This window comes from Anabrus simplex, chromosome 13 (genome assembly GCF_040414725.1).
Source record: "Anabrus simplex isolate iqAnaSimp1 chromosome 13, ASM4041472v1, whole genome shotgun sequence".
NCBI classification, from domain to species: Eukaryota; Metazoa; Arthropoda; class Insecta; order Orthoptera; family Tettigoniidae; genus Anabrus; species Anabrus simplex.
Window position 1 is genome coordinate 98315576 of NC_090277.1, and position 26055 is coordinate 98341630.

Consider the following 26055-nt stretch of genomic DNA (forward strand, 5'->3'; position numbering starts at 1 on the left):
AGGTTATACTTAGGGTGTTATAACTTAGTTGACATTCAACAATTAATTCAAGTCAGCTCTCTAGCCTACTCTACAAACGAGTCACGCTCATTCCACTCAACATTATCTGTTTTATACTGGGAAGAACCACTCAGAAAATTTCTTCCGTTCATCAGCTAAGTCCTCAATTTGCTGCACGAGTTCCACTTGGTTTATCTGAGTACCACAAACTCTTTCATCCAGCTGATCAATATTTGGCTACAGTAAACACATTAATCCTTCAGCAAGAGTATTGTGAGTAAGATTTTCACAAAAATCTTCTGTTTTGTCATCTACTGACGTAGTAGTACTTTCTGTGTCTGTACTAAAGTTAGTAGCCAAAGGATACTCTGTTAGTTGTAATTCTTCAGTACATGTTGGCAATGCCCAACCCTACACATATGATAGCTTAACATTAGAGAAAAAAGTTAAAGTTTTAAAAGAATATCGAGAAAACGTTGGTGACTACTAGTTTCATGCAATAAATGAAACCAAGTAACTTTTTAACCATGTAAAAATAAACAAACCAAGGCAAACAAAAAGAGCCATGAGAACAGGTAGCAGAAGTTGTAGGCCTGGATATGTTGAACATGTGATCTTGTGTGTAAATGTAGTACAGTATTTACATTTATTATTAGCACCAATTCTCCACTCCAATGGGCCAGGTATGCGAATGAATGAAAGCAGTTTGTAAAAAAAAAAAAAAAAGTCCCTTGTTTGTTCTATTATTCATATTTCAGAAAACAATTTTCTTGCTTTCATCTATATTGCACATTTACTTTATTTATGGCATTTAAAACCTGCAGCTTGATTCTTATGCATTTTGGTGAAGTTAATTCCTTTTAATGTGAAACCTGTTGAATAACTGAAGTGATAGCAATTGAAATAATAACAAATGTCTTACTACTTATTAAATAACTGAGCAAGAGGCCATGCAGTTAAGAGTCACACGGTTGCGAGCTTGCAATCGGGAGCCCTGAAGATGGTTTTCCATGGTTTCCCATTTTCACACCACGCAAATGCTGGGGCTGTACCTTAATTATCGCCACGACTGCTTCTTTCCCTCTCCTAGCCCTTTCCTATCTCATCGTCGCCATAAGACCTATCTGTGTCGGTGAGATGTAAAACAAACTGAAAAAAAAAATTAAATTTAAAATTTGCTTTACGTTGCACAGACCCAGATACGTCTTATGGCAATGATGGGATAAGCCCTGAAGATGGTTTTCCATGGTTTTCCATGGTTTCCTATTTTCACACCAAGCAATGGGAAGGTAGCAACCACGGTCTAGCAGCAATGATAGGAATTGTGCCAGCTGCCGAAGCCTGTCACACTCCTCTAGGGCAATGATTAATGACTAACAGATGAAATGATATTACAGAGTGTTGCTGGAATGAAAGATGACATGGAAAACCGAAGTACTCATAGTAAAACCTGTCCCACCTCCGCTTTGTCCAGCACAAATCTCACATGGATTGACCGGGACTTGAACCACGGAATCCAGCAGATAGAGGCCAGCATGCTGCCGCCTGAGCCAAGGAGGCTGAATGCTTTATATTATTAATTACCTATATTTAATACTGTATGTAGCTGTTCAGAGCAGTAAAGGTAAGTCAAAAGTCCCTCCATTGTTTCAGAAATCAGCAAGGCGGTAACAAACACACAGAAGAAGAAAGTATGTCAACAAATGGGAAAAAAAATAGAAGTTGGTTTTTTATTACATGTCATGATTTAGTTGTGCATTTTTCTGCTAGAAGTCAGTAGTATGCCGACATGCTGTTTCCAGGAGAACAGAAAGTGTTTTGTGTGTTGTAATTTGGTAAAAACGAGTCTGCTGTAACAGTTCAGCATGTATTTCATGCAAGGAATCACAGAAATCCTTCAATGGATAAGACTAGAGTGATGACTGGCTGTTTGCGTGACACTAAAAGACCAGGCGGGATGGGTCTATCACCTGAGAATGTGGATCACCTACATAACTGTTTCTCCAAAAATCCTTGTAAACCTAATTTACGCACAAGCCGGGAACTGAAATGTCTCAGCAAACTGTCTGGTGCATACTATGCAAAAAGCTTGTCTTTAAACCGTACCGGGAGTGAATGCAGACACTCAGTCCCCAAATTAAGGTTTCATCGTCAATTCTCTGAGGAAATCCAGTGACACGGGAACGACAATGGCTTTACCAATAAAACTCTTGTTCAGTGACGAGGTAATATTCCATGTTTCCGATGCAGTCATTGGCACAACATGCTTGTAAAATCCACAGTTAAGAGTGAAACATCCCTATTATTACCCTCCAAAAGTCACTGTGTTTTGTGCAGTTCCATCTAGTCAAGTCTACGGACCATTTTTCTTTGGTGAGTGAAGTGTTACGAGTATGATTCAGTCACAATTCAAACCTACATGGACATGTTCCAAAATTGGTTGATGTCACAATTACAGGAAGATAATGTGGATAGAGACATCATTTTTCGGTAGGATGGAGCAACCTCTCATTTTCATTCTGGTGTCCATACTTAATCTCAATGCTACTCTTCCTACTCTCAGGATTGGGCACTCTTCAAAAGACGACTTAGATCTCATGTCAAGGCCTACAAGGACACCCAATCTGACTCCATGTAAATTTTCCTGTGGAGTTTTGTTAAAGATCATGTCTATATCCCCCTTTGCCTTAGGATTTACCAGCACTTCAACAAAGGATCATTGAATCAGGGGTTACCAACGACCGCGATATGTTACAACACGTACAGTAGGAACTCGATTGTAGGACTGATGTCTGTCAAGTCGCCTACGGTGCTCATAGGCCTAAAGAGTATTTGTGAGGCAAGGTAAAAACATGTACAACTCCCCTCTCCGTCGACACAGTTTCACTCCTTACCAGTCAGTTGGATTTTGTTATGTTGAACTGTAATGGCCTGGGGGGGGGGCTTGATGCTTACCCTGTAAAATAATTTTCTTGATATGTAAGACACTCCGTAGACATGTTTGTACAATATGCTACTTCAAAAATGAATAAATAAATATTATCAAGGAGGTGATAAATAATAAAGACAAAAAAGGTGACCAATTTCAACTATAATTAATGCTTTGAACAACAGTATCTTGCTGAATTTTCATGAAAATTGGGAAAAGTTTCAATCCTTCAGATAAAGGAAATATTGTCCATTTTTCATACAGATCTCATTCAGAGTGGTATATGTTTCCTGCAACCTAAAAATTCAACTATAACTGTTTAAAAAAATATTTACTTTTACAGTAAATTTGCAAATAAAATTAATACACAATGGAGGTGTGGGCTTAGTTATTTGATGACTTGACTGAAAAAAATTAATACTCACTTTATATACTGTGTCTTTATAAAGCATACTAGACTCCCCCCTTTCTTTTTTATTAATGGGAATTGTAAAACATTACATACACAAGTCAGTAAACCACGCTGAACTTCGTATTTCAAATAATAATTCATGAATCTAAACCAAGTTTTGGAAATCAGCAGAGAGAATACACCTGACTTCATGGTAATTTATATGAAATTATCCTACCTGTGGTCCTGACTGTGAGTGTCCCATGACAGACATGCCATGTTGTTGAAAAGTCTGTGTGCCTTGCTGCATTCCAGGAGCCATACCATGTTGTGGTGAGCCAGACGGTCCATTAATGTGCATCACACCAGGGGGAGGACCTTGACTGTAGCCGGTGGGACTGTGAGAATGATGCTGGGGTGGTCCCATCGGGGATGGAGCCTGTTGGTTGGGAGGGACCATGCCTGAAGGAGAAGGCATGGGAGACGGGGATTGTTGGGGAGGACCCATCGGGGATGGAGTCTGAGGAGGGGGCATCGGAGAAGACTGGGGCGAGGGACTCGCCATGCCTCCGCTTTCCACGTCCAGCTTCTATCGAAAACCACCCTGAAAAATTAGTTAAGGAGCAAAAATTAGCACTCTGAAATTACGGAATCAATATTTCTAGGATAGACAAAGAAAATAGGATAACACCACATGTATATATGGGTACATTTATGCTGCAGCTTTGCTGCTGCTATATGGATGCTCACTGTAGTAACATAGTGCTGGCTACAACCAGGCTGCTTGTCACTGAGTTTTTACTCTGCAGCGGTCCTGCACTAACGCTTCTAGCAGCTCTCAGTTCTACTCAAAAATTCATTTTGTGAAGATGTTCTCGTCTTCTGACAGTGATAGTTCCGATTCATCATGGCAAGATTGTAATACATGACAAGAAGGAAGAGAATGAAATATGGAGTTCATCCTTTAAATCCTTTAATACAAATAAAAAGTGTTTAAAAACGTTAAAAATACACAAAGACTAATAAGAACATAGTCAATAGAATAAAAGTGTAGTTAACAATAAAATAGAAATTAAAAACAAATAGAAACTTCACTTTAAAACACAATAAAACAAGCCACTACCCCTCATAAAATCCATGATGATGTCTACTGACTGCTCATCATCTGGTCATTCCATAGATTTATTATTATTATTTTTTTATTTTTTTTTTTGCAAGCTGCTTTACGTCGCATCGACACAGATAGGTCTTATGGTGACGATGGGATAGGAAAGGGCTATGAGTGGGAATGAAGCGTCTGTGACCTCAATTAAGGTACAGCCCCAGCATTTGCCTGGTGTGAAAATGGAAAACCATCTTCAGGGCTGCCGACAGTGGGGTTCGAACCAACTATCTCCCGAATACTGGATACTGACCACACTTAAGCGACTGCAGCTATCGAGATCGGTATTCCATAGTTTATCCAGTTTGATCCTCTTATGATGATTCGCATGCCACTGGTTCCAAATCGCATTTTTTTTTTTTTTTCAAAGACAGCTCATATCAGCATTTGTTTAAAATTGTCACCCATAGCAGAAAGGAAACGGCACAACACAACAACGGATCAGGTTCAGATAGCTAGTGATCCCAGAACATCTGCATGGAGTGTGAAGAGAGGAAGAGTGGGAAAGTGGGTAAGCCTGAAAGAACCAAGTGCGAAGACTGGAAAAGCGGGAAAGCCTGAAATAACCTAACACAGTCCAAATTACAGAACAGCCAGTGATGTGCCAGGCTCCGAAAACAAACGTGTTTGAGACCATCGATGTAACAAGGATAGCAGCTGGCAGTGGAGTGAAAAATTACATAAAATTACTTTTACTCTGTGTTGTTGTCTTTATATCATATTTTTTTTTTTTTAAATTATGTATTTAATAATAATCTTTAAGCTCAACATCAATTTCTATGAGCAGTACACACAAAACGCATTCAGTGGCACACAATTTTAACTGAATAGCCCTTAATGCATTATTGATACTTGTTACTACAAGACTTAAAAAGAACCTATACAAGATGGAGATCCATTGGCTTGTTTCATCATCGCCTGACATCGAGAAGCAATGTGCCAACAACGAAGCTGCAGCATAAACGTACCCTGAGAACAACTCAACCAATCAATATTAATTACTATTTACAAGAGTGGAAGGTGCTGATTCTGTAAACCTTTCATAAGGTTATAGTCCAGCTCCATGGCCAGCTGGTCATTGGTCCAAGGGGCCTCAGGTTCAATTCCCAGCTGGGTCAGGGGCTGGGTGTGTGTGCCATCTTCAGCATTACAATCATCACAGCTAGGGCCCCGTTCTTAAAGATGCACAGGTCGCCTCTCGTCCAATTGAAAGGCCTGCACTAGGCCTCTCTGGAGTCCACATGCCATTATTTATTATGAAGTTAATCTACATCATCTTCCTTCCAAGTACTGGGCCATGTGTCACATTACGGTCTTACATTTTCCCTCCATCTCTTCATCGGACGTCCTACTGATCTTTCTTCTCTGGGTTGGTATCGAAGAATCTCTTTTGGCAATCTACCAGGTTGCATCCGTTGTATATGATGTTTTCAGCTTTCCTGATAACTGAAAATGTAGTCCACCGGGCGAGTTGGCCGTGCGCGTAGAGGCGCGCGGCTGTGAAGCTTGCATCCGGGAGATAGTAGGTTCGAATCCCACTATCGGCAGCCCTGAAAATGGTTTTCCGTGGTTTCCCATTTTCACACCAGGCAAATGCTGGGGCTGTACCTTAATTAAGGCCACGGCCGCTTCCTTCCAACTCCTAGGCCTTTCCTATCCCATCGTCGCCATAAGACTTATCTGTGTCGGTGCGACGTAAAGCCCATAGCAAAAAAAAAAAAAAAAAAAAAAAAAAAAAAAATGTAGTCCGTCATAGGTTGTACTTTCAGTTCTTTTAGCACCTCTTCATTCCTTTTATGGTCCCATTTTGTATACCCTGCTGTACGATGCATGAATGACATTTCTCATGCTGTAATTCGAGACAAGTCTTGAGATCTTAATGTCCATACCTCACATTCATAGCAAAGTGTTGGTTTAGCGAGGGTATTATAAAGGCGCAATCGAGTATGTTTCTGAACAAGTGATGGTTTCATGATGTTGTTATTCCTGTAGTTTTTGTGAAATTTGGTGTGCTAAGTTGTACTTGAGATAATCAAACACATTTACTCTTTCCAATGTTTTATTATCTAAACATATTTAACTAGGAATCGGTTCTCTTCCCTTGAAGACCATTATTTTCATCTCTTCTCATGAAATAATCATATTAAAATCTGAGGAAACATTTCTTAGATAAAAAAACTGATCTTTGTAGGTCATCTTCCGTCGTAGCCAGCAATGCAACATCATCAGCATATAATATGGCGTCTAGGAGTTCGAGGCGTCTATTTATTGATATTGATCCCTGGCGTCCATGTTTCCAAGTTTCCATTATTGCATTCTTATGTATTATAAAAAGTAGAGATGAGAGTCCGCAGCCTTGTCTTCCACCACCATTCATTGATTTCCACTCTGTCTGGTTCTTGTTCAATTTTACAGAAATGAGAATGGATTGTAGATGTTGTAGATATTGTTAATAATCTGTTGAAATACATTGTCTTGTTTTAGAATTTAAAGCAATTTGTTTCTGTTTACTCGGTCAAAGTTTAAAGTCCACAAATGCAATGTGTGTTTCCAAATTGAATTCTCTACGTTTTTCTATTAGTATCTTCCTAGTAAAATATGCATCAGTGCAGGAACGCCCTTTAATCTACAAGAGTACAAAATGAACACCTACCAAGCTCGATAGCTGTAGTCGCTTAAGTGCGGCCAGTATCCAGTATTCGGGAGATAGTAGGTTCGAACCCCACTGTCGACAGCCCTGAAAATGGTTTTCCGTGGTTTCCCATTTTCACACCAGGCAAATGCTGGGGCTGTACCTTAATTAAGGCCACGGCCGCTTCCTTCCAACTCCTAGCCCTTCCCTGTCCCATCGTCGCCATAAGTCCTATCTGTGTCGGTGCGACATAAAGCAACTAGCAAAAAAAAACCTACTTGGAAATTCTCTTGAGTGGGCTTTAATTTTTGAGATTTCAATGTTTCAATTCCCAAACACCGTTACAAGCTATCATAAAGGCCAGCATTCAGAGAAGTGATCTCATTAGTGGTCAAGGTGCAAGTTCCGTAATGCAATGTGCCCAAGTTCGGGGCTCGATCAACTCTATTTTTAAAAATGTTAGTGTAAAATTATGTTTATTCTGTGTTGTTGTCTTTATATCATATTGTCCGGCTCCATAGCTAAATGATTAGCGTGCTGGCCTTTGGTCACAGGGGTCCCAGGTTCGATTCCCGGCAGAGTCAGGAATTTTAACCATCGTTGGTTAATTTTGCTGGCACGGGGGCTGGGTGTATGTGTCGTCTTCAACATCATCATCACGACGCGCAGGTCGCCTACGGGAGTCAAATCAAAAGACCTGCACAAGGCAAGCCGAACATGTCTTCAGACACTCTCGGCACTAAAAGCCATACGCCATTTCATTTCATTGGGCTATAAAAGTAAATGTACTTCTGGGGGCGGGGTGGTGGGTTCCTAGACATCGCAATTAACACATTTCTCCTCTGTAAGGAATTTCAAGTAAGATTTGCATAATTTATACACCTTTATGATATATAAGATGTCAACTTTTGCTGGCTGGTCTGATGGGAGACAATCTTATCGTATGACCTTAGAAAGCTATCCTCCTTTTACTGGCAGTCAGAGAACCTCTCTACCTGGGAGCAGAGCTCTGAACTGTTATGTCTCTGGTAATCCCTTTCTTCCAGTACCTACTGGGCCAAGAATCTTTCTAAGAATTTTTCAATCTCTGACTTCCAATTTTTCTATTTAGCGACAGACACTACACAGCATACAGGGCTTCTGAAAAGATGACTGTTGTGTAGCATTTCAGCTTCAGATTTTGTGAAGGGTACCACTTTGTAGGCCACTTCCAGATTGTTAACACGTTGACTGCCAAGACACATAGCAAGAAATATCCCGGTGGCCAAAGCTTTCTTTCTACTGCACATAGTAAATCATAAGTAAAAATAATATTCCAAGTGATTTTTCACTTACGTGTTCAATATACATACTAAATACAATAAAAATTCCTAGCACCCTGAGGTACTGCCATGGGCCCCACAGAAAAGTTCACTGTACAGTTTTAGGTAGAGGGCGAGAGTGGCACAATCTAACAGTACTAGAAGCTGGCATTACTTGATAGTACTCATCGCAGCCAATAGACTGTGCCATGATTTATTTACTAACGCTTAACAGTACAATCCCAAGATCTACTGCAAGGTGCAAGTGAAATACTTGAGAGATATTTGTAAGTTACTGCAGGCTACCAGTTATCAGCGAGTTTGGTTATCAAAAATAAAGCAGTTTTCTTCATGAACTCAAGAGGATAATAATGCTAGTCTTTCTGTCAGACAATTCTGGTAAGTGTCCATTCCAAGCTGATGTATTACGTTTTTCAACACAAAATATTTGACCAAATTGAGTTTGAAATATATAAAAATATAAAAACTATTTGAAAACAAAGCATGCCAGGATTTGCTGCAAAGCCATAGAGTACGTTAGCATAACGAAGTCAACAGCTCAGCGGTCCACTGGTCTGGTAAGAAAGTCATAACACCACCTGTCAGCTGTACTTTGTCCCCACGGCCTCATAAGAAACTCACTCAGTGATACAGGATACTGCTCCAGCAGCCAACATATTAACTGTAATGGAGAGGTCTGGATTGTGACAAGACCATTGTGCTGAACTGCTTAGGTCTGGTTAGTGACAGACCACTTGGCTGGGGGCAAAAATAGGGGGGTCTCAGGGCATAAGCCCCCAAATTAGGGCTGCAAAGCACCCAGCTGGCCTCTAGCATCCCCCTTGGACAGTATTGGCTAGTGTCAAGACCAATGTAATCCACCAAAAAACCACTGAGAGCAACAGGTTAGGCTGTGATCCACTGAAAACCACTGGCATTCAAAGGGCTGGGTTAGGTTTGATTATGTGCGACAGAATTTTTAACTGACCGACTGTTGTCACTGAAACCACTGTTGGTGACAATGAATGCAATAAACATAAAAACTTAATCAAGTAGGGACCTAGCCTATTGGTCTATATCAAGGTTTTGTCTAATACATATGCCAACAATTAGCAAACCATACATAGTTTACAAGCTTGATTAGTATTATGAGGAGAGATAATCCTACCTGCTAATTAAAGGATACGTATGAAAGGCATGAGCTTAGTGTAATTGGAAGCATTGCCGTAGCGTAACACAGCTCTTGCCCAGCGATTTACTCTCCAATTATTACTTTTGAGTCCCTAGGGAGAAAGGATCCTTATTACTCTTGAACTGAAAAGCTTCAATAAAGTATTAAAAGATCGTATCGATTTATGGACACGTTCAGCAGACACTTTTCATACCAATGTGAAACCTAACCTCTTAAAAATGACTGAGGCATTTGCAAATTCACGGTATCATAAAATACAGCGATGTTTGCAGGCACAGAACTTTGGTTTTTCATTTTCTTCAAGTAAAGTATAGAACGCGTAACTATTTACGACAATATTACGCAAATGACCTCGAAATCAAACCGCCATACAAATATTATTACTATAACATTTAATCCTGTCATTCACAAACTGACGCCGGTCATACCCAAAATCAATGACAGAAGATTAGATGCAGAAACTCATCCTTCATAAACCAAGACTGCACACACAAAAATATAATAATTAAACAAATTGTAAAAGCATTTCCTTAATCCGGCACTTCACTTCAGCGACGGTCGGCATTTAAACCCAAGCCTATCAACCGTAGTATTGGCTTTACGGCAACAGAAAATTACTACATACCATATGAAACACCGCGGTAAAGAAGGATAAGTAAGACAAAACAATATTACTCACCTTCAATTTAGAAATTCACACAAAACTTTAATGTACGGAACCTGACACCTGGCTCACTCCTGCTACAAGAACACCATTACAACAATAAATTACCACTTAAAATTCACATTTTGAAACTAGAATTATCGCATAATAATTTTACGTCGAATTATAACAGCAAACACATGATAATCAGAGTTTTTGCCGTATTTATATTTTAAGTTAACACATAATGACATACCCAACAGGACAAGTCACAGAACTTCCATTACAAAAACAAGTTCCTTTCACCAAAAAAACAAAAACAATAAACTTAGTCAGTGTCACATCCGGGAGGTCAGGCGGTGTTGCCACTACAAAAGAATGATTTGCAATAATGCGCACTGTACAGAGCCATCTTCTGTAGTCGGCTATCGCACTGTAATAAAAAGAAACGTCGACTCCAGTACACGTTATACATTAGAATGAAAAGTCAAATAGATTCAAGAAACCCAAAACTAAAAGACAACAATATATTTACAGATAAGCTAGTAGTGAAAAGTGAAAGTCTTCCTCGGTACGATCCAGGGAGTATAGAATCTTCAGGTCACCAACATACACACGAATAAGGCCGTTATGAACGGCTGTTGTTTATTTCTCTGGTCACTACGTGAAGTGCAACTTTATTAAACCTAAACCAAACCATGACCGACTACTGTACAATACAATGAGCACAGAACAATAGTGTACTGCAATGCACTCGCTTGTAAAGATCGACTTTTGCGCGCATCGCCATATTGGTAAGATCACCAGTGCCAGTTAATTTTTATTACGGTATTGTACGGGTGGTGAGACTTTCACACACATAGGGGATGAACGTTTGGCAGAAGCGCTAAATGAATTATGAATGTGTTAACAAGATTTTAATTAATCCTGTTCAAAGTGAATTGTAGATTTGAGGTAGGCATAGTGATTGGAATAGTATTACCTAATGCATCACGTAGAGTAAGGTATTTACACATATCACTCACACAGGAGAGGAAATATATTCATGCATGTACTGTGGTGAGACTTTCACACACACAGGGGATGAACGTTTGTCAGATGCGCTAAATGAGGATACGCATTCAGACACCGAAAAGACAAATTTATGTAGTTAGTTAGAGAACATGTTGGCACGTGGATACGAACGGTGAATTATGTTACAGGAATCTAATTCAAGAAGACAAACCGACGAACGTTCGTAATTGACAGGTAAAATACTGCTAACATCTGACATCCAGCAGATACATCATGCCAACCAACAACTACCAAACAGATGAAGAATGCTTTACCTGTACAAAAGCGATCACTACTGACGAAATTACGGTGGAATGCGACCGCTGCAACTCACACGTACACAAAGACTGCTCAACCCTAACACAAGGAGAGTATGACATTCTGAAAAGGAGAAACCGGAAACTCATGTGGTTCTGCAACGCCTGTAAGCGTGCTGCCCAGGTAAAAGAACACGGCTGCATAAACCTAATCGAAGATCTCCAAAAGAGGCTCGACAATTTGAGGGAATACTTGAGCCAGCAAATGGAAACCGAGCTAGAAAAGCGAATCAGTAATGCCGTCAGGGCTGAGCTGGAAAACACGACGGGAGCCCACTGCCTATACCAAAAAGAACCAAATGAACCAGAAGTAACCAAAAAGGGAAGGGAAGGAAGTGGACCCAACACCCAAATCAACCATGGAAGAGTCACAACTGCAGTCACAAGGCACAACGAAGCGGAGAAGGAGACAATGCAACAAACCATGCCAGAGGACAAAGTGGTGCGCCACCAGATGGACCAAATGGAGGATAAGAACAACAACGGCCAGGAGGACAACGGACACAACAATGCGAATAGTGCAAAAGAAATAAATGACATCTCTACAGCGGAACAGATAATAATGAACTCGTTCGTAACAGCAGCCAAAATGAGCACGAATGGAGAGAAAGGGAATGGCGATCGCGATAACACGTGGAAGAATGGTGGGAAAAGAAGAATGCAGAAAATGGACGAAGATAGCCTTGTACACAAAACCTCAAACAACAGCGGGATAGACAAGTATAATACTCAGATGACATGAAAGCCTAGACCAACACCTCCACAAAGGAGTAATATGCAAATCCGCCGTCCTAACGAAGCACAAGCAGAAACACCGCCGAGAAAGGAATATGAGTTGGTGCAGGTAAAAACTCCAGACCTGGAATATGCCAATTTTCCGGAGCAAGTTGCCAGCAAATCAAGTAGAAAGCAAACTAGACAGCAATACGCAGTGATAAGCACAGGTCCAAGAGTTGAAGAATTGCAAGCGGCAAAGAAGAAAGCTTGGCTCTTTATGGGGCGTTTGAGCACGCACACAACCTCCGATGCCATAAAGAAATACCTAGAAAACAGAGGAATCAAAGACGACGTTACATGTGAAGAAATAATAACCAATTACGACACGAAAGCTTTCAAAGTGGGGATTCCATTTGATCTAATAATAATTAATAATTTCGCGTGGCTATTTCTAGCCGAGTGCAGCCTTTGTAAGGCAGACCCTCCGATGAGGGTGGGCGGCATCTGCTATGTGTAGGTAACTGCGTGTTATTGGAGTGGAGGATAGTGTTATGTGTGGTGTGTGAGTTGCAGGGATGTTGGGGACAGCATAAACACCCAGCCCCCGGGCCACTGGAATTAACCAATGAAGGTTAAAATCCCCGACCCGGCCGGGAATCGAACCCAGGACCCTCTGAACCGAAGGCCAGTACGCTGACCATTCAGCCAACGAGTCGGATTTGATCTAATGGACAGGGTATATGAAGAGGAATTCTGGCCGAAAGGGATTACTATCAAACGTTTTCAATTTCGATCCTTTCGCCCCATACGAGACAATGGACGCTCCTTCGAATAATTCGGAAAAGAAAATAGTTGAAAGAAGGAACCAAAACTTAAAAGACGCTTCAAGAAATCTAAGAATCATGATGTGGAACATAGAAGGGTTAAAAGGTGCAATGAATATGAGCCCGGAAAACTTTCTATTAGGGTACGATATAGCAATTTTATTGGAAACATTCGTCACTGACGACTGGCAACACCCAGACTTCTATTGTTTTCATCTTACAGCTAGACAGGGAGAAAAAAGAAAACCTTCTGGGGGGGGATAACTATCCTCATAAAACCACACCTAACCCCAATATTATCAAAAAGACAACAGAACCATACCCTACTACTGGAAATAGGCGGCCTCGTAATTATAGCCGCTTACTTCCAACCGAACATAACAGCGATCGACATAATGGACGAGCTAGGCCAAATGATCACTCAGAGCAAGCAAGATAAACCAATAATTATAGCAGGTGACCTTAACTGTAGACTGGACATTCCGAATTACAAAAGAGTTAGTTCTCGAGAAACTGGAAGAAGAAGGCTTCATCCTGCTAAACAACCCCACTATCCCTACATACATCTCACATAATGGAAAGAGCACAATAGATATTGCACTTACGAAAGGACCAATAACAGGCATCATGACTACAATATGGACAACAAACCAAGCCGTAATTAGGAAACACCAATTGAAATACGTATCCAAGGGGAGTGGGAAAAACTACAGAAAAAGACAATTCACCCCCTTTCAAGGAAAATAGATGTTGAGAAAGTTAAAGATGTGCTAGATTCAACTACACATCTAGACACATTAATAGATAACTCAAGATTGGATGATGCAACAGGAATAATAGAAGAAATCCTACAAAAGGCCGCCATTCCGCGGGCCACAAGAAGAACAAAGATATGGTTTGATAGTGAGTGCTATAGGCTGAGGAGGGAGACCCTAGATAAATTGCAACAGTTACGGCAGAACTTGAATAATCAAAGTCTAATATACATATACAATGAGAAGAGGAAACTCTACAAAAGAACACTGAAAGAAAAGAAACGCGCCTACTTACAGTAGAATCGGAGAGCAAGAAGCTAGCAGAGGAAGCCAAGAAAAATCCGTTCATAGCCCTACACCCAAAGAAACAACAACAGACGCACTACATAGACATGGAAATCTGGGAATCACACTTTAGTAAGATTCTCAACATCGAAGGTCCAGCGGACCCCAGAAAAGATCTACATACCACTACTCCACATATACAATTAGACTGGGTACCCCTGACCATAGAGGAAACTAGAACCGCTATAGACAGCACCAAAAACAAGAAATCCGCAGGTCCGGACGGGATCTATAATGAATATGTAAAAGACACTGCACACCTGCTAGCCCCTATATGGACAAAATTATATAATAAATGTATAGAAAATGCTTCCATTCCCGACCAGTGGAGAAAGTCAATTGTAAAAGTTCTATATAAAGGCAAAGGAGACCCAAGAGATCCCAATAAGTACAGAGGCATAGCACTGGAAAACTGCCCCTTCAAAATATTCACCAAAATTATAACAGGAAAAATAAATGAGGAAATAAATGAGCATCTGCCAGAGAACCAATTTGGTTTTAGGAAGGGACGATCTACTCTAAACGCTATTGAACTCCTGCTAAACCAAATCTGGGATGCCTTAGAAGACAACAGAAAATATTACACCATCTTCATAGATTTTACTAAATCTTTTGACCTGATAAACAGGAAGCTAGTGATAGACAAGCTTAAGGAGATGCTAGGCACGAACAACATATGGACCTATCTCATCACATCAATACTGCAATGGAACGAAGTACGAGTTTCGGATAACCTTACTCTATCGAATCCAATAGCTCAATCAAATGGGGTCCTACAGGGTGACCCGCTGAGTCCTTTGCTGTTTATAGTTGCAACCGGAGATATCCTAAGAATTACCCAAAAGGAGGGAGTATTTTCTTGCGCGTATGCCGATGATATAGTAATTGGCTCAAGAGACATAACAAAATTACAGGAAACTGTAAATGATGTCCAAAACTGGTGTTCCGAAAACAAGCTGTTCATAAACATCTCAAAAACAGACACCATGGTGTTCAGGAAAGGAGGGAGAGTACCCGCCTCAGCAGAGACCTTCATTCGGGATAAAAAATTAAAGATAGGATCAAACTTCAAATATTTAGGCATCACCCTGCAATCGAGCGAATATTGTTTCACAAAACATGTCACAGAAAAGGCAACTCAAGCAATGATGGCAATGCATGAAATAAAAGACATTAGATCACTTAGTCTGGAGCAGTGGCGAAGCGTGAGGAAAATAAGGGGGTAGACAGATATTTTTAAAGCTATTTAATCATATTATCAATATTATATTAATGTCTCTGAAACTAAGAAAAATCCGATAACAACCGACTGTATAACCCTACGTGCACTCCTTTTATTTCTGTGTCAGTTATTCATAGTGTTCTACGGAGCAAAATACCAATTTGAGAGATGACCTTCAGTACCTCTCATCCAGAAATAATTACCAAACAAGGTCATTAACTAATTCCTTGCTAAGTTTCCGTGTCCATCACACTACTTCAACTCGGAATAATATTTTTTCACGGTCATAACAGCCAGAGAATGATAATTCCATCGGGTAGGAGAAGGATGAGGAAGCTGAAAACCTTGCTCTCTCAGCAATTCTGCACGACGTGAAGAACGAGAGAAGAATGTGTGGAAAACATAAATTGAATATGAACAATTTCATCTCTTTTGTAGATTTCGCAACATGAAGAAGAACCAAATTGAGTTGATGGGCGTAACAATGTACGAAGATGGCATGAGGATAAGACTGTCTGACAATTTTTTTTTTTTTTTTTTGCTATTTGCTTTACGTCGCACCGACACAGATATGTCTTATGGCGACGATGGGATGGGAAAGGCCTAGGACGTGGAAGGAAGCGGCCGTGGCCTTAATTAAGGTACAGCCCCGGCATTTGCCTTGTGTGAAAATGGGAAACCACGGAAAACCATCTTCAGGGCTGCCGACAGTGGGGCTCGAACCCACGATCTCCCGATTACTGGATACTGGCCGCACTTAAGCGACTGCAGCTATCGAGCTCGGTGTGTCTGACAATTGCCTGGACACCTCCTTTATGACCAGACATTACTGTACATCCGTCATACATCTGACATACCAGTCTGGTATCATCAATGTTCCATTCTTTCAGAACTGAGATTATGACATCAGCTAAACTACTAGCAGTCTTATCAGCAAACACGTCATAAAAGCCTAGAAACCGCTCTTCGACATTACCATTAACATAATACCTCACAATAATACTTAATTGTGATTTAACGGAGACATCTGCAGTTTCGTCAGCTAGGACAGAAACGAATTCAGCTAATTCTATCTCTTTTCGAATACGTTCCTGAACGGCAACAGTAACAGCTTTAATCAAATCATTTTGTATGTCACTAGAAGTACCTTTGAAGACATTTTCTGAGTCTAAATGGTCTTTCATGAAAGACTTCTCTGAAGCCAGTAAGTCAAGAGTAGCCAAGTCATTCCCTTTATTAAATGAACATAAAGAAGAACATTGACTTTTGCCATGGCTCCTGAACGGCAATTCCTGAATACTTAAGTAGCAAACAACGTCTACTAATCTGCTGACAATTTTCCTATTTTTGAAACAATTTCATTGTGTTTAATGGCTTGTAGTCTTTGGCCCTCTGAAACGGCATGATCGATACAGCACCGCCCCAACATGTGAAATTTCTCGGCGCACTTTATATGAATCTCAGATGCCGCGTGCTTTTTAGCTTTTTACTCGAAATTGTTTATGGAGTTTACATCCATTCTGCGCCAAGAATCTTCCCCGTCAACGCCAAACATCAAGCAATAAAAACACAATAACTTTTGTTCACGACCTTTACCAGTTCCACACAACCATTGATATTTATCATACCAGCTTTTCTGAAATTTTTGAACAAATTTTTCGTCCTGTTTTGATAATGTTAGGTCAGGCCGTTTCTGTAAAGTTTTTATCATTATCTTTTGTTCTAAGGACAAGGAGGAAATACTATTGTTAAGTAAGTACACAACTGAATCGAAGTCAGGACTGTTCAATTCAGAAGCCATGATAGGCCTATCATCAATAAACATAAACTGCCACACCATAAAAACAAGAATTGCACTTTATATTTTATCACCAGTAACTATTCACCATTCCTTTACTGTATAATAAAAAATTAACACTTAGGCCTATCACTTTATTATAAGACACTAGCATACGCATACCCTATTAGCCACTTTGCTCTCATGTCTCACACCGCATTCGTAACCGTAACAAATATTGGCGGGCAAGAAAATGCATGTACTTGAAGGATTTTGGTGCTATCACTCATTTATTAGGTGTAAGTTTGCTATGTTTCGTATTTGAATATTATTACATCAGTATTTTATTTTTAGACGTGTCTTATAATAAAGTCAAATTAATTACATTTAAAGCATGCCTGAGATGGTAGCCAATAAAGAGCATCTTTATAACTGAGGTCCAAATACTAGCCAATGAGAGCAAGAAGAGACGCTGGTAAGTCTGTCTACTGGGCGGAGCAATCTCGCTATAGGAAAGTAATAGTTCCACAGTCAGCACCTACAGATAGCGTTAGTGTTACTCAATCTGAAAGCTTTGAAAATCAAAGGGAAAATACACAGAATGGACAGCGTCTACTATCGTCTACGTACTTCATGTAACTGACGCGAGCCCGAGCATTGCCGAAGTGAGTCGAAAATAAGTAAAGCGGGGAATACAATAATATCTTGTATTTGGAAATAATTAATGTTCTATAAAAAGAATTGAATTTACTAGACAGTCTCTCGTTCACGAAACTTTAAGGGTACACGCTGTCTACCCTGTCTCCCCTGACGCTTCGCCCCTGGTCTGGAGACAGCAATGTTGCTATTCAGAGTAAAAAATTCTTCCAATAATGACTTATGGCATTGAAATTATCTGGACACATTTAACAACGAGGAACTTATCAACCTTGGAAAAGGTGAAAGCGAACTATATAAAGAAGGTGATAGGTGTATCAAAAATGACATGATCTAGACTTGTATATCTCCTTGCAAGGGAATCATATCTCATAGAAGATCTCAGGACAAGTATGCCACTACCGAACACCGGTGCATCAAAGAAACTGCTAGCAAATCTGACGGAGAAGAGAGAAGAAGTCCAACCAGACTTGTATGGCACAGGGGCAATGATAGTTCGCTCGTGGACAAAAGCTAATTTTGAATTAAGACATGTCATTACAAGATTAGCAGTTCACGGTTTTCATCACCTACTCTGCAAATCAAAACACTTCCATGACCCAAGTATAGACTGTGAGTGCAAACTATGTGGAAAAACGTGTGAACAGTACCACATTGAATTCTGTACAAGAAGAACAATGTCTATAAGTGATTATGCAAATATGTAACCCATCAATGTAACCTATATTCTCTATTATGGCTATTTGGCTGCATTAAATATATTTATTTATTATGGTATTGTTAAAGAAGAAATGATGGCCCTAACAGTTGCCTCTGTGGATCAGTGGTAGAGTGTCGGTCTCCGAATCCCAAGATAGCGGGCTCAAACCCGGCACAGATAGTCGTATTTTTGAAGGGCGGAAAAAAGTCCATTCGGCACTCCATGTCGTACGATGTCGGCATGTAAATGATCTTTGGTGACACATTTGGTGTTTCCTCGACAAAATTGATTAAATCTCAGCCATAGGCGCCGAAGAGAGTTTCGGTTTACTCGGTCAGCCATCTAGTGGGCTTAGAGTAAAACGGAATCTCGAAATTGACGAGCCTCGTACGGTAGCTGTGGCCATACGATTACAATTATTATTATTATTATATATATATAATTCACCTGGGCCATCAAGGACCACGTTAAGTCTTGTTGCATTTGACACTGAACTTGGCCTTCTTTAGAGCCCAAATTTCCCTCATTCTTTGTGAGTGGGCCTGCTTACGCTCCTCTGTCCAAAGAGCACCGTGTCTTCTCTTCGGTTGCTCGTCTCGGTTTAGCCCGTTCGTCAATATTTTCTTGCAGAAGAGATCTCTGTTAAGGGCGTCTTCAGCTGAGATATGTAGCATTTTCAGGTCTTCTTTGGTATTTCTAAACCAGGGAATTGTGGTTTTGGGGTTTGAATCAAAAAAGTGAAAGATTTCTTTAGTTAACTTTCTTCCGTCCATTCTTTTCAGATGACCGTAAAATCGTGCCCGTCTTTTTCTGATTGTGTCGGTAATTTTCTCTATTTTGCTGTAGACTTCCTTGTTGGATCTCTTTTGATGGATTCCATTTCTGTACTTTGATCCCAAGATTCCTCTCACAATTTTGCGTTCCATAAAATGGGGTGAATAGGAACATGGGGGTGAAAGGGAACACACAGTAGGGAATTTATTTTATGGAAGGTTTGCATCGTATGTAAAGCTGTTCAGTGGGATTTTTTCACCCACAATATTTCCTATCCTTATTTCCCGCCATTTCTATGTGCTCTGAAAGGATAACAATAACTTGTAGCAAGAATGGTGCGCAATAAGGAAACCTTGAATTTTTTATAGCTATTAAAGACCATAAAATCTTCTTCTGGATTAGAAAATCACGGGGAGGTAAGTGCTTTTAATGTCTAGAATAAGTAACTATGCCATGTTTTGATACAATTAAACATAATTTTACCATGCCATACAAGCACACTTTTCTACGTTAACACTATGCACAATTAGTGAACAAAATCATTGAAAAATGGGGTGAATGGGAACACATAGATAATGTGTAAAATGAGATTAAATGTGAATGCAGTCTTCAAATAAATACTGTTCGATAATTCTATCCCTTATTGTATCTGTATTCCAGTTGATGAAGAAAGATGCCAAGGCAATATAAACCAAATCAGAGGGGCAAAATCCACAGGAAAGACCCACCAGAAACACTTTCTGCTGCATTAGAGGATTATTAAAAGAGGATTATCATACAGAAAATGTTCAGAGAAGTATGCCATTCCTACAACAGTGTTAAACAGACGTATGAAATATAATAAAAGTGAAGGAGGAATAGAAATGTAGCCAAAAGTTGGACAGACATTGTTTAGATACTGAAAAGCATTTGGTTGATCAGCTGGTGATGTGTTCTCCTCTGGTTACCCATTTGATGCATAATGACCTCTGCTGTATTGTTAAGGCTTACCTTGATAGAATGGGAGTCACTGTGAAGAGGTTCAGAAACAATATGCCAGGTTATGACTTTGCCCTCAGTTTCCTTAATCGTCACGGAAATGTTTTATCTCAGCGAATGTGTCTAAACAGATCAGAGACCGTATTCTAAGTCGCTTGCCCCGTTCATCAGCAGAAGAAACGGTGGACGATGTTGAAGGAAACAATGGTATCACTGATGACTGCATTGTTTCTGTACTCAATAATATGAGGTTCAGTCCTGGGACAGTAAAAATTAGAAAGAGAAAGCTAAACATTCCTCCTGGTCAGAGTGTGAAAGCTGACGACTTGGAAAATGATAGCCAAGAAGGACATCTGTCAGATGATTAGCAACAGCAGAAGGAGATCCCAAAATAAAATGAAGTTCCTACTGATAAACATGCTAGTAAAAGAAAGTTGCCAATCCCAACCAAAGGACGCCAGAATCAGAACCCTAAATCACACTTAAGGCAGGACTGCAACTGAGAACTACATCCGGTTGAAAAAATAATGAGAGGTGTGGACAAAAAAGCACGAATTAAAGAAGGTGTCTGGGTTATGGTAGATTTTTCTTCTCCATCCACATCATTAATCAAATCACCCTAATTCTTCAGAGCAATCCTATTTCATTGAAACAGTCACCAGTGTTGGACTATGAATACTTCACAGTAACGTTTCTGAAGTAGGCCTACTGTATGTGCCAACTAAAGTTGCGTGCAGACAAATTTTTAAGTGGTCCGAACATGAAAATCTCTGTGAAATTGATAAGGCAAGCGTTGTTGGTGTGGTACACCACCCTAATCTTTTTAGAAGGGGACTCCTGAAATTCGATGTAAATTTCCATGTATGGTAACATTTTGGAGCATGTTTTAGGTTCACAATTACCTTATTGTAGTCTATTATTTCTTACTGTTTATTCATTTTTCAGATCTTAGATAACATTTTTAAAGGTTTTCAATGTTCCTTTTCACCCCAGTATGGGGTGAATAGGTTTAGACGGGACACTTAAGCATCTGTTCCTATTGACCCCATATTTGGGGTGAATGGGAACACTAATTTTTCAGTCAATATCACATAACTTTTTGTACGAATCTGTTCATTTCATGTACCATAACTAGCTATCTGACCTTATCAACACTGCTACATGCAGAAATTTGTTAAATTATCTAAATCAAGAAAACAGTGACAGAAAATACTATAAAACCGTTCCCATTCACCCCATTTTATGGTTCTCTTTTCTCCAGTTCTTCAAGGAGTCTTTTGTTGGCATTTAGAGACAGGGTTTCAGCTGCATATAGAACTACTGGCTTCAGAACTGTTTCATAGTGACGTATCTTGGTGTTTTGGAAAAGGCTTTTTTTGTTGTAGATTGTGCGGGATGTTTGGTAGGCTATTTCCAGTTTGCATACTCGCTCCTGAAGTGCTTCTTTGTCCAGTCCATTTTTCATGATGATCTCACCCAGGTATTTGAATTTGTCTACTCGGGTGATGTCCCCGTATTTTGTATGGAGTTTTGGTGGAGCCTCTTTGATGTTAGTCATTACTTCTGTTTTCTCAAACGATATCTGCAAACCAGTTTGTTCGGCAATTTCCTTTAAAATTTCAACTTGAGCCCTAGCAGTTTCTATGTCGTTTGAGAGAACAGCAATATCATCGGCAAATGCTAAGCAATCTGTTGCGATCCCCTTGGATTTGGTTCCTATTCTCAATGGACTATAGTTGGTTTCCTGTAATCTCACCCGCCAGGTTCTGATGATCTTTTCAAGAACACAGTTGAAGAGTATCGGGGACTCCTGTTTTGATGTCAAAGGAATGCGAGAGACATCCGTGGAACTTCACCTTGGATTTTGTATCGGTCAGGGTGGCTCTAATTAATGCCAGCAGTTTCAAATCAACTCCAAATTCATTTAAGATGTTTAGCAGGACTTCCCGGTCAATGGAGTCGTACGCTTTCTTAAAGTCCACAAAGACAGACACATACTGCTTGGACCTTAGTGTACAATATCTGATGATTGTTTTGATATTTTGGATCTGTTCAGCTGTTGAGCGACCTTTTCTGAACCCTCCTTGGTATTCACCTATTTGATGTTTGGCTTGTGTTTCCAAACGCTCCAGGATGGCAAGTGATAGAATTTTGTAAGTCACGGGTAGCAAAGATATTCCTCTGTAGTTGTTGATGTTCTTCATGCTACCTTTTTTGTGTAGTGGATGGATCAAAGCTATTTTCCAAGCTTCGGGTAGGGTCCCCTTGTTCCAAATTTCTTCTATTTGCTTTTGCAAGATATTATTATTATTATTATTATTATTATTATTATTATTATTATTATTATTATTATTATTATTATTATTATTATTATTATTATTATTATTATTATCACCTGAATGGGTATTAGTATAAAGATTTGACACACTCGATTTTCTCAAAATCTGCACCGGTAACCATGAGGAGATAGTGGAGTCCAAACACAATAGGATAGCCTATCTAAAAGACTTTATTGTAGTTCTGTGGGTGATATATTTGAAATTGCTGACAGTAGTTAAGGGCACGCTGTTCAGATTGAGAATATTCCTGTGAGAATAACTCATTTCAAAGGCATTTCAGTGTTGCTATTTCATCTTTCTACCTCACTTAATTTTAGTGCTGGGAGTGTCCGAGGACGTGTTCGCCTCACATGGTGTAGATCTTTCTACTTGACGAGTCTGAATGTGGGATGATGATAATGAGGTAGGGAGAGGGTGAATTCCGGCACATAGCCTACTCCTGTCGAATAACACCAAGGGATCTGCTCAAAGCTTTACGTCTCCATCCGATGGACGAATCACCATCCACAGCGCGTCACATGCCCTCACTCTATATGAACTCAGGGGAGAGGTTTGGGACTGAAGCCAGGCTTTTCGCACACAATCTAGTGATTAGAATTTTATACCACCACCAATCCTACCCTGCTGACCAGCATTGAAATGGAGAACAATTTTTTCGACCAACGGGACTCAAATCGGCTAACCTCAGTATCAGACAATACAGAGTTGACACTTAACGATCGTGGCCACCAGGTGGGTGTCTTTCTACCAATCTGATGAAATAGCAAAAGCATCTTAGTTGAAATAGTACTAACTGGACAGTCCAGAGCACTTTGTCAGTGTCAGTCAATAGCATAGCAGCCATCGCCGCAAACAGCATAGTGTGGGGGCTGCCAGGTTATAAACAGCCTCCGACCATCAGGCCCCCTGCTTGATTCATTGCATTAACAGAAATGGATATAGAGACCTCAGATAACAATGTCTGAATTAGGTAATTTTAAATAACTCTACTTTTGCATGAGTTGTTAATAACGAGTCGAATTTGCAGTCTCCAGTCCAGCAGTTAAAAGCTGATGAAAGAGAGTAACTTGCTCCACACTTTTCCACTAACAAGTGCCATCCTTGGAGGACTTGGTTCAGTGACATGATATTAGGGTTGACTTCCATTTCTTGGAAAGAGCTATAGTATATTGAACACGTTATAACTCTGCTCTGCCACTGATTAGTTGTGCCCATTCCAAGAATTTGAACAGTCGATTGACAGCCATTGCTGCTATTCCAATTCGCATGAAATTTCCTGTACAACTGCGGCTTGGGAGCACCTATGATATTTCCGTTCCACATTTAACTAAACCTCTCTTCTTTGAAATCTCCATAGGCCTATTAAGTTTGTAACTTGGGAGTATAACTATAAGTTTGGTCGTCGCTACCAGTTCTCCATCTGCCTTTTGTTGCATTTATAAGTTGCGTCTGCAAATGAAGTGTAAGCGAGTAAATAATTTAATTTGTTGTCTGAGTGTAAATGCTGTACATTGTTTAACAACATAGTGTACTGTAATAAATGATCTCCAGCATACAGGTCTATAGATTCTCAAAGGCCACCAATGTGTGAGTAGGCATACATTCAAATGCAATAAAATAGTAACATCATAATTAGTGATGTCAGGGATTTAAAAAAGCGAGTGTTCTAGTGGTGCATTAAAAAGAAGCAGCTTAAGGGGGAAAAAGAATTTTGTAAAGAAATTGCCAAGTTAGACACTCATTTTTTTAGTAAAGGAATGTTTCTGTAGGAAGTCACAGTGTGGAATTAGATGCAATTGAAGAGAAAGATATCGTGAAGTTTCTTGAATGGAATTCATCAAGCAATATGTCATTGTGTAGCAACCAAGGTGAAACATTTGAAGTTGATGCAAATTTAAAAATTTCTCGGATCGAGGACTGTTTAGTCTGCATAATAGGGATGATAGTCAGTAAAACAGGCCTTTTGAAACACAATCCTCTAGACACAAAGGTCTATTTGTTCATGATGGCAAAAAACGTGAGCTTATCATAATTATAAAACACGATGTGGGAGAAATGTTCCATGTGAATAGTTGTGTTATTCAGAAAAAATACATTATGCTTGGTGTAAACAATGCTGGCTTTCTGTAAACAGAGATGACCGTTGCTTCAGCCCAGGAATAAGAGATTGGCAAGGACTGACCAGAATACAAAAAACCTAAATTGGCTCAATACCATTTGCAAACATGTGTTTCTTACTTGATGTGGAAAAATAAGACCACCATTGGAGGTTTCTTGGGTTCTGAACTGAACAATGAAGTGAGTTATCATAAGGAGCTATTGAAAAGTATTATTGATGCAACGCTTACTCTAGTTACATATAACATGACATTTAGAGGTCATCCAGAGAAGTTGGGTGAGAGTTATAACGAAAATTTTCTTGCCATCATTGAACTATTAAGTACTGGTAAGTATGATACAATTTTATCGCACTTAAAGTGCAAGGAAGATGAAAGGAAAGCTACTTTTTTAAGCCCAGAAATACACAGTGAATTAATTGGCATGTTATCAAGACTGAAAAAGAAATAATTTCAGATATCAAGGAATTTTGCTTGTGTTCTCTTAAATTGGACACCTTTCAAGTAAGTTGTGCTGAAACATGACACCACCTAAAAGCAGATACTAAAAACTTTGCATATGACTTTTTTTTTTCTTTTCTGCTATATAAGTTTCATGGTTCATGGTGTGGGTTACTGTAGTCACGTCCTAGTTCGTGAACCAAGGGCAACGGCTGAGTGGCCTAGTAAGTGGTCCTGAGAGTCGGGATACCAGTTGCTATGGAATGGGAGTGGGCAACTCGGACATATTCTGAGTCATGGCCCTCCTTGTGCTCAGGCGGCTAGGGCTATACAATCCACCGGTGGTCCATAACCTGTTAGAGGAGAGATCCTCACTTGGACTATATGTAAGTAGGGTAGCATCCTGCTTCATGGATTTACCAAGCTCAGAACATTTTAAGCAAGCCTCGGAACTATGGGAGTAATGGACTCCCACTCCCATTTGACAGGCAAGGGACTCCTTGGAAAAAACTTGGCGAACGAAATGGAATTCGATGGGGAGCTATCAATATTAATGGGGCTTATGGAAGAAAGAAAGTAGAACTGGCTGAGTCAGCAAAGAGGATGCAACTGGATGTGCTAGGAGTAAGTGATATTCGGGTAAGGGGAGATAACGAAGAAGAGATAGGAGATTATAAAGTGTACTTGATGGCTGTTAGAAAGGGAAGGGCAGAGTCTGGGGTAGGGCTGTTTATCAGGAATACCATTGCACGCAACATAGTTTCTGTTAGGCACATAAATGAGAGAATG

At 39.9% G+C, this 26055-nt stretch overlaps 1 protein-coding gene across 1 annotated transcript in view; it reads right to left on the reverse strand.

Moving 5' to 3' along the window:
• The window catches only part of LOC136885007 (ATP-dependent helicase brm), a 235026-nt gene extending 224543 nt beyond the window's left edge, over window positions 1–10483 (reverse strand). Inside the window, exons 1-2 of the mRNA XM_067157383.2 lie at window positions 10287–10483; window positions 3559–3924 (exon numbers count right to left, since the gene is read on the reverse strand). Of these exons, the coding sequence (XP_067013484.2) occupies window positions 3559–3885 (327 nt within the window). The 5' untranslated portion in view covers window positions 3886–3924; window positions 10287–10483. The remainder of the gene's footprint in view (window positions 1–3558; window positions 3925–10286) is intronic.
• Between the last annotated feature and the right edge of the window lie 15572 nt (window positions 10484–26055).